The 9,520-nt window shown below is 59.3% G+C and overlaps 1 protein-coding gene across 1 annotated transcript; it reads right to left on the reverse strand.

Annotated features, from left to right (window-relative positions):
• Positions 1-4,592: 4,592 nt before the first annotated feature.
• Positions 4,593-6,787, reverse strand: NKX6-1 (NK6 homeobox 1). Its single transcript, XM_025150295.3, has 3 exons — positions 5,849-6,787; positions 5,576-5,748; positions 4,593-5,503 (listed from the first exon to the last, which is right to left on the reverse strand). Exons 1-3 carry the CDS (start codon positions 6,378-6,380, stop codon positions 5,252-5,254), a joined length of 957 nt encoding a protein of 318 aa, XP_025006063.2. The 5' UTR covers positions 6,381-6,787; the 3' UTR covers positions 4,593-5,251.
• Positions 6,788-9,520: the final 2,733 nt, after the last annotated feature.

Consider the following 9,520-nt stretch of genomic DNA (forward strand, 5'->3'; position numbering starts at 1 on the left):
AAGGAGAAGAGAATATATTCTGTGGCTGTGTCTTTTAAATTGCTTTATCTATTGATAGGTTTGTCTCATGCTAAACACAATTTCAACAATATAGAAAGCACAGGCTGAAAAACTGAGCTCTAATTAAATCAGTAACGTTTCATTATTTCACGGGAACAATGCAAGTCTAAAGCGATCTTTCTGCAGAAAAATTAAATCAAGCTCCACATAAAAGCCTGCCGTGCGGGATGCGCTTCACATGCAGCCTTCGGAACGGGTCTGCAGCCCCGATCCCCGCTCCTCCGTTAGGCGGTGCCGGCCGAGGGGGGGAAAGCGTAGTGGAAGGCAGAGAGGTGCACAAACAAACTTCAGCCGTCGGGTCCCAAAGTCACCCCGGCACGCTCGCCTCGCTAATCCTCAATTTGCCATTCCGAAGAAAAAAGCGACGAGGAAGAAGGGGGAGTTCACAATTCACAAACCAATTTGTGTTGTTTCTGCAACACTGCAAAAGTGCGACTCATGAATATGCTGATGAAATTGCAGTGCGAGTTTTGGCACCATTTCATCACCTCGGCTAGATTAGGGAGCAATAACACTATAGGTTTACACGTCTTCGGGAACTGCTGCGGCGGGGCAGGGGCGGGGGGGGGGGGGGGGGGGGGGGGGGGGGGGGAAGGAATAGGGCTGCAATGTTTATAATTCGACAAAAATTGCATTGCCTCTCCCGTAAAATAGCACTATCGCCCACTCTGCTCGGGAGCAGTTGGGGAGGCAGGCAAAGGGCTCATCCCTCGGGCTGGGGGGGAAGGAGCAGCAGGGCAGGTGGGCAGTGCGAGTGTCAGGAGGATAACCATCTCTGACAGCGGTCTGTGTGGAAGAGCACGACTGTGGGAAGTCGGGCTGCGATTTTAGATCCTCGTTCATCTGTCACCGCGATAAGACCGTGTGCCTACATTTATTCCACGTGAGGAGTTTGTCCTCCGAACCTCTGCAGTGACAAATTCGGAAGTGAGTGCGGATCTAAAAGAAACTTCAGAGCAGTACACGTAGTCCTGGCAGTTACCTACCCACGCACAGCCTATAGCACCATAAAAACCAAACGCTGCTGCGCTGAGTGCGCTGATGCCATATGGGAGGAAAGAAATGCCCAGCGCTGGGATAGGGGAGAATGCAGACGGGTGCGAAGGAGCCGAGTTCACTCCGAGAGTTATTTACCGGTGTGGCACCCTGTGGGTATCTGGGACATGGAACAGCATCCCCCTTGCTGGTTTATTTACTAACCATCATAGTTATTCTTTTCATTACCTCCACGGCGTAATGGTTATTTTATGAAGGCTCATTAAATTTAATGAGACACCGCCAGATTTTATTGCATTCTAATAAAATGGGTAGGGGGAGCTGTTTTCCTTCTGATTCACGCAGCTCCAGAGCACCTTAACCAGCCCAGGTATTCTGATGGATCCCAGTGGGGCCCTGGCAGTCTTTCTGGTGGCCTCCTTGGGGACCTCGGGCAATTAACAGCTGTTCTAATAAAGACGCGTGCAGGGATGTGCTCGGACGTGTAAGGGTTGGTTTTAGATAGGTGTTAGGTATACGGTTATCCTATGTATGTGTGTCTTAGACCGGAGGATTTTCCTTCCCGTGGAAGGCACAGCTCTGCCGGAATGAGAGAGATGTTGTCACGGAAAGAGACGCTGCCCGGATGCTCAGGGGGTGACACCGTGGGGCCAGGGGGGTTCTGCTAACGGGGCTTTGTGTTGCTCGGGCAGTTATTGGCTATTGCACCCGGCCCGGCCCGTTTCAGACATATGGGATTCAGTGAGATTCCGGGAAATGCGTTCCAGAACCACTTCTGTGGGGCCTGGGCAGGAAAAGGGTCCGGTGAGCTCTTCTTTCCCATTGCCCATGAACTGCATCCTGCTCAAAATGGGGGCGAGGCAGCCTCCCTGGCTCCCTAACGAATGAAACCCTTTCCACAAAGCTGGTGGAATTATTCGAAGTAAAAAGTGCAACAAACGCAGCCTTTTCCCACTTGTAAATAGCTGACAGACCTGAGCCTGCTTTCATAGAGCCGTGGGACAGCCCGAGTCGGAAGGGACCCGCGGGGATCACCGAGTCCAACTCGCAGCAGCCGCGCTGGGTAATGGGACGGACCCAGAGAAGGGGCAGCTCTCGGGGAGTTCCTGCTGCCGTTCTCTCGCTGTGTCCCACGGTGCTGTTGTTGCTTCCTGCTGTTACTGCAGAAATCTCGTTAGTGACCGGGGAGCTTTCTGCAGTTCTGCCCGGCACGTGGGCTCCGGAGCTCCTGTCGTGAGCTTTTCTGCCCGCCGATCCCTGGCTGTGCCGATGCATCGCCCCGCGCCCTGCGAGATCCAGCCGTGCTCCTGGGGAAAAGCAGAGGGGGGGAACGGATAGATTTAAAACACGCTGGCAATCGTTGTGGCGGGCTGGCGGTGTTGGAAATGTAACTCAGAGCGTTATTCGTGCATGCGGACGATGCCCCCGCTGCCCCCAGCGTGACAATCGATACGAGCCCTGATTCCCAGCCCGGCGGTACGGCGCGCTGTGAAGTGCAGATGTGAAACCGATTAGGAATTTTCCTTTCGAAAGAAACGTTTGCCGGGAACGCGTCTCTGGCAGAGCGAAGCTTTGCCCCGCGGGCAAAGCGGCTGAAGGTCTCGCGTGGGGAAGTTGCTCGGGGGGGATTACACACGCGGTGCGGGCTACGAGGCCGCGGCCGGGTTCGGGTTGCCCGGAGCTGAAGGCACTGAGGCTGCCGCCTCCCCGACGCGCAGCGGAACAGCTCCATCCAGAGAGAAGTCGGCCCCAAAGCAGAGGAAGGCGGCTCCGGGCTTCAGCGCTCCGAGCCGGCGGCTCTGCTCCGCTTTCCTCTCCCCTCGTTTTCCTCACTAAAGCCGCCCCTCCGTGAGCACAGCTCGGTGCTATTTACCGGCCCTGGAGCTCCTTTTCCGGCCGGGATAATTTGCGACTGTGGGCTCCGAGGGCTCGCACCCGTTAACTGTGGAACTCCGTGCCCGTACGGGACGCGGTGGCCGCCGCTCCCCGGCCTGGGAAACGGCGGCCGTGTGCGCGGGGCGGGGATGGAGCGGGGCAACGAGGGGTGCGCGGCCCCAAAAGAGGCAGAGGAGGGACACGGCCCGGAGGCCGCGTCGGGCCGGAGCGGCGCTCTGTCGTGATTTGAGGAACTGACGGCAGGATTTCGTTGCCGATACACATCCTATGTCCTTCTCGTAAAGGGAGCAACGAGGAGGTATATCCATATACGTATATATATAAAAAAACCTCCTGCCTGTCGTCGTTAGGGGATAGTTGGGGACAGTCTATTCCTGCTTTAATGCAGTGGTCTAATTAACCCCCGGTCGGAATTCAAACGACCTTAGATTGGCCTTGTGACCCCGCCGCGTACCGCCGTTAGGTTTACGCGAGCGTTTCGGGGTTGGGGGGGGAGGGAGGGGGGGGGTGGCGGCAGCCGCACCTCGGCGCGCCCGTCCCATTCCCCTCTCCCTTCCGTTCCGTTCCCCGCAGCCGCGGAGCTCCGCGCGGTACCGCCGCCCCGTCCCGCTCCGGTGCCGCGTCCGCCGCAATCCGAGCGCCGCGCGTCGGTTTCTGTTTACGGCGTGATGCATTCGAGCCCGACCGCGTTTAGGTGCATTATTCATTGGGTACATTTGTCAGAACATGCGTGTGTATAAAGAACTAATGATCCATATTAAATTAATGACGCTATAAAAAAGAAAAATACCCCGTCCGTGCGGCTTATGACGGCGGCTCCGAACTTTGACAAAGCGCAGGGAAGAGCGAATCGGGGGAAGCGCCTCCGAAACGGCATTGCTCGAAACGCGCCCGTACACAATGTTGGTTTTATTAAAACAAATTAATTCAGTCATTAAGGAATCATACGGCGAGTGTCTCATAAGTCAGGACCTCCAGTGGAACAAATTGATTAAATGACTGTGTAATAGTCTCTTTAAACAAATCTAGTGTAACAAGTTAATAGATCTGCTCAATTACCGGGCGGCGGCGGACGGGGGGGGGGGGGTGGGGGGGGGTTGGGATGGCCCTCATTACGTGCGGGATTTGGGGTGTGGGGTGCGGGACGGGCGATGCGCGCCCATTTGGCCGAGCGTTGGCTCCCCGCCGTGACCCCGCCGCTTTCTCCGCAGCTTTTTATTCGGCGAGTATAATGCGCGGCGCCCGTGCGTTACTCGGATAGCCGCTACAGTTCTTGAGCGACGGGGCTCGCATTTTAGCGCGGCGAGTTAAGAAGAACGCACTTTCATACGGACGAAAAAGAAAAAAGAAAAAAAAAGCAATCCCCGAGCAACGCCCGGACGGCACGGCGCGGCACGGCCACGGATCGCAGCCCGACGCGATGGGCCGGCGGGACGCCGCCCCGGGGCCGTGGCCGCGCTCCATCCCGTGCCGCTCCCGGGGCCGAGGGGCACAGCGCCGTCTGCGCGGCGTTTCCTCCCCCGCCGCTCTCCGCGCTCGGCCCCGCGTTTGTGCTTTTGTGCTCCCCTTCCCCCCCCCTTCTCCCCCCCGCACCGTTCCTATCGCTCCGTAGCCCCGATGAAGGCAGCAGACGGCGGGAGAAGGGTTTAATTGGTTTTATCGTTGTTTTGTTTGCGAACAGAAAGTGCATTACATCGAACGGGGCTTGCAAAGGGCTTTTCCTTCTCTTTACAAACCGAATTGGTTTTAATATAAATTAATAAAGGTTAAGACGCTATGTCACGATAGATCATCGTTATTAGCTTAAAAAAAAAAAAAGAAAGAAGAAAACAATTTACATTCTATAGTATTCCGTATGATACAAAAGGAAAACACACCTTAAATTCAATGACAGCAACTAAATGGGTTTTTATATTCCGCCCGAAAGTGGCTGCGCCGGTTCCCACCGGCGCGAGTTTGGCCCTGCGGGGCTTTCTGCCTTCCTTCCTCCTTCCCTACGGGCGCGGCCTCGGGCACCGCAGCCCACCGCCACGCGGGCGGTCCCCCCCCGGTCCGCGGGGCCCGGCGGCCGTACAAAAAACAACGAAGGTATCGTACACGGGCGCTATTCACAGCCGGGACCCGCGGGGTATTTACAAAGAGCCTTCAACAGGTGGCCCCGCCGCCGGCGACCCTACCATAACGACGCCGCGGTCCGGCCCGGCTCGGCCGCATCCGGCGAGCCTACGACGACGCGAGCCCGCAGTCCGGCTCCGGCCGCTCGGAGCGTAGAAAAATAGATCTGTACATGTGCGCGGGGCTACGCGGAGGCCTCGCCCTCGGCGGGGTGCGGCAGCAGCCCCCCGGCGCCCGGTTTGTGTTTCTTGAGCAGCTGCGCGATCTTCTCGTCGTCCGAGTTGGGGTCGAGGGGTTTGTTGTAGTCGTCGTCGTCGTCCTCGTTGTCCGAGGCGCCCTTCAGCCGCTCCGTCTCCGAGTCCTGCTTCTTCTTGGCCGTCGCCATCTCGGCCGCGTGTTTCTTCCGCCACTTGGTCCGCCGGTTCTGGAACCACACCTGCGGCCCCGCGCCGTCACCGCGCGGCCCCGCCGCCGCCCCCGGGCCGCCCCCCCCGGGCTCCCAGCTCACCTTCACCTGGCTCTCGGTCATGCCCAGCGAGTAGGCGAGCCGCGCCCGCTCGGGGCCCGCCAGGTACTTGGTCTGCTCGAAAGTCTTCTCCAGAGCGAAAATCTGCTGCCCGGAGAACGTGGGCCGCGTGTGCTTCCTCTTGCCGTCCTTGTCCAGCAGGATCGAGCCTTGATCTGCCGGAGGGGGAAACACACGCGCGCGCGTTACGCTCCGCTCCGCTCCGCTCCGATCCGCTCGGGACGCGCGGCCCCGGGGCGGCCCCGCGGTACTCACGCGGCGCGCAGCCGATGCGGGCGTCCCTCCAGGGCGGGCCCTGCACCACGCCGGGCCAGAAGATGGGCGCCCGCCCGGGCAGCTCGGCCAGCGGCTTCGCGTAGCGCCCGGCGGCGGCCACGGCGGCGGCGGCGCCGAAGTAGAGCGCGGGCGGCGGCGGCGGCGGCGGCGGCGGGCTGAGGCTGCCGAAGCGCGGCAGCGCGGCCAGCAGCGCGGCGGGGCCGGCGGGAGGCGGCGGGGCGGCGGCGGGCGGCGGAGCGGAGGGCCGCCCCAGGATGTCGTTGATGCCGTGCGGGGTGGCGGCCGAGAGCGGCGCCGAGAGCCCGGCGGCGGCCTTGGGGCCGGGGGAGCCGAGCGGCGGCGAGGGCGAGGCGGAGGCGGGCGAAGAGGAGGCGGAGGAGGGCCCGGCGGGGTACGCGGGGTACGGCGGCGCCTTCATCTCGGCCATGCTGTGCAGGGCGGCCAGCGGCGGGCTGCCCAGCAGGAAGGCGCCCTGCCGGGGCGCGCCGTCCGTCTGCCCCAGCGCCAGCATCGCCCCGCCGCCCGCCGGCCGACGCCGCCGCCGAGCCGCCCCGGGCGGGCCCTAGCGCCGCGGGGCCCCGCCGCCCGTCCCCCGCATCCAGCGCGGCTCTCAGCGGGGAGCTGCGCGCCCGAGCGGCGGCCCCGCCGCCCCGCCGGGCATCGGGGCTGCCCCGCGGCGGCCGCCCCGCGAGCGCTGTGCGCGGCCGGAGGGAGGGCTGCGACGCGCGGACGGCCCCGCGGGAGGGACGCTCGGGCCGGCTCCGGGCTCACAGCGGCGCGGGGGCCCCGCGAGCCGCCCCTTCGTCCTCCTCGGGGCCCCGCATCCCGGCCGCGGCCCGCCGCCTCCGCCTCCCGCTCCGCCTCCCGCCGCCGGCTGCGGGCTCGGGGCGCAGCTCCGGGCGAAGCTCCGGGCGCACTGCCGCGCCGCCCCGCTCCTGCCTCCTTTAGCGGGGCTCGGCCGGCAGCGGGCGCGGCGGCGGCGGCGGCGGGCGGGGGCGGGGCGGCGGGCGGGGCTGAGCGCGCGGGCCGGGCCGGGCCGGGCCGAGCTGAGCTGAGCTGAGCTGAGCTGAGCTGGGTCGGGTCGGGGGGGGCCGCGCTCCGCCCCGGCAGCCAACTTCTGTCTTCGGCCCGCCGCCGCTGGCTTTTTCTTTTCTTTTCTTTTCTTTTCTTTTCTTTTCTTTTCTTTTCTTTTCTTTTCTTTTCTTTTCTTTTCTTTTCTTTTCTTTTCTTTTCTTTTCTTTTCTTTTCTTTTCTTTTCTTTTCTTTTCTTTTCTTTTCTTTTCTTTTCTTTTCTTTTCTTTTCTTTGTTTCTCTTCTCTTCTCTTCTCCTCTTCTCTTCTCTTCTCTTCTCTTCTCTTCTCTTCTCTTCTCTTCTCTTCTCTTCTCTTCTCTTCTCTTCTCTTCTCTTCTCTTCTCTTCTCTTCTCTTCTCTTCTCTTCTCTTCTCTTCTCTTCTCTTCTCTTCTCTTCTCTTCTCTTCTCTTCTCTTCTCTTCTCTTCTTTTACTTCTCTTTTGTTTCTCTTCTTTTACTTCTCCTCCCCCCCTTTCCTTTCCTTTCCTTTCCTTTCCTTTCCTTTCCTTTCCTTTCCTTTCCTTTCCTTTCCTTTCCTTTCCTTTCCTTTCCTTTCCTTTCCTTTCCTTTCCTTTCCTTTCCTTTCCTTTCCTTTCCTTTCCTTTCCTTTCCTTTCCTTTCCTTTCCTTTCCTTTCCTTTCCTTTCCTCTCCTCTCCTCTCCTCTCCTCTCCTCTCCTCTCCTCTCCTCTCCTCTCCTCTCCTCTCCTCTCCTCTCCTCTCCTCTCCTCTCCTCTCCTCTCCTCTCCTCTCCTCTCCTCTCCTCTCCTCTCCTCTCCTCTCCTCTCCTCTCCTCTCCTCTCCTCTCCTCTCCTCTCCTCTCCTCTCCTCTCCTCTCCTCTCCTCTCCTCTCCTCTCCTCTCCTCTCCTCTCCTCTCCTCTCCTCTCCTCTCCTCTCCCCTGTTCTCCCCTGTTCTCCCCTGTTCTCCCCTGTTCTCCCCTGTTCTCCTCATGTTCTCTTCTTTTTTTCTTTCCTTTCTTTGATTCTGTTCTCTCCCTTTCTCTCAGGCTTCCTCTGTCTTTTTTTCCCTCCCTTTCTCCTTTATTTCCTTTTCCTTCTCACCCTTTTATTTTCTTCGTTCTTTACGTTCTTTTTCTTTTCCTCTTTTTTCTTTCCTTTTCCTTTTCCTTCTGCTCCCCCTCCTCCTTTTTTTTTCTTTCTTATTTCCATTTCTCTTTCCTGCTTTCTCTTTCTCTCTTTCCCCCCCGTTTTTCCTATTTCCATTTATCTTTTTCTCTTTTCCTTTTTTCCCTCTTTCAATTTCTTTCTATTTTCGGTTTTGTTTTTCATTTTCCCGTTTTTTCTTTTTTCCGATTTTTCCTTTTCTCTCTTTTTTATTTGTTTCCTTTTCTCTCTCTCTCTCTTTCCTTTTTCCCTTTTACTATCCCCGTTCCCCGTCCATCCCCGCTCTCTCTCGTTTCTCCTCCCGTCCCAACCTCTCCCCGCTCCGACCTTCGGAGCGGAGCCGCTGCGCTGCCCCGGGCCTGGCCCTTCCCGCTGCCGCCGTCCCCGGGCAGCCCCGGCCCGGAGGGAAAAACCTCGGCACGGCCCGACCCGTTCGGGTCTGCGGGGCCGCGCGGCCGGGAGACGAAGGGAGAGGCGGGCGGGAGCAGCGCGGCTGGGAGCGACCCGCGGGGCTTTGCTGCTGCGTTTGGCACTCAGCACGGGGACTTGGGAAGAAAAGAAACAGAGCGGCACTCCCGTGCCACGGGCCGTTGGAACGGGACCCCCGGCTGCCGCCCGCGGTTCGGCTCGTTTTGTGGTCGGTTTATGGGCGCTCACCGAGCGCGGCTCTTCGGGAACCGCCGCGGCAGCCGGTAGCGAAGAGCGCGGGGCCCGGGGGGGACCTCAGCGGAGCGGCCGCTTTGTTCGGCGCATACAGCGCTCCGCCGTCACCGAGCGCTGTTCGCCAGCCACCCCCTGAGAGTGCCGGGCGGCATTCGGGCACCGTGCGGGCACCGAATCGCTCGTGGTCCTCCCTGTGCTGGGAAAAGGACCGAGCCGGGAAGTGCCAGCGCTTTGCTGCGTGCTGATTCCAACTCGTCGTCAAGGTCTGAATACCGAAAAGGAACACAGAGCATACAGACGCCGTCAAGATTTTCATTTTTTTCACTCTCGCTCACACTGTTGCAATTCACGTTGCAAATGTGCCCTTTATGACAAAACGGTGATGATGCTGCAGGGCTGCCTGCAGCGGGGCCAACGCTGAGGGATGGTGCGGTGCGGGGCACCGCGGCCCTCTCCTGCTCCTTCTGCTTCTTCCCAAACGCGGAGCGGCCGAGGAGCAGAGCGAGCTCATTAAAAATAGTTAATAGGTTAATCGCACCCGGTCTTATATTTCTCTAATGCAGAACGCTGCTGCTTCAGTGCTGTGGCTGTGAGGCGTTACAGGGAGCCAAGAGAATGAATCAGACGTTTAATGGAGATGTGGAAGCGGAAATCTCTGCTAGGGCTACAAAAATGAGAGCCAACAATACACTAAAATATAATAAAGTTAACATTATAATTCAGCACACGGAGTGCCAACGTGTCCCCTCTCTCGCTCGGCACAAACAGAGGCAAAGCCCCAACGAACGCCCG

The sequence above is a fragment of the Gallus gallus genome, chromosome 4 (assembly GCF_016699485.2).
Source record: "Gallus gallus isolate bGalGal1 chromosome 4, bGalGal1.mat.broiler.GRCg7b, whole genome shotgun sequence".
Classification (NCBI taxonomy): Eukaryota; Metazoa; Chordata; class Aves; order Galliformes; family Phasianidae; genus Gallus; species Gallus gallus.

Excerpts from the sequence above, each read along its gene's own strand:
- NKX6-1 (XM_025150295.3), bottom strand. The coding sequence starts at position 6,380 with ATGCTGGCGCTGGGGCAGACGGACGGCGCGCCCCGGCAGGGCGCCTTC. Across the intron at positions 5,749-5,848 it reads CCGCATCGGCTGCGCGCCGC|ATCAAGGCTCGATCCTGCTG; the intron begins GTGAGTACCGCG and ends CCCCTCCGGCAG. Across the intron at positions 5,504-5,575 it reads TGACCGAGAGCCAGGTGAAG|GTGTGGTTCCAGAACCGGCG; the intron begins GTGAGCTGGGAG and ends GCGGGGCCGCAG.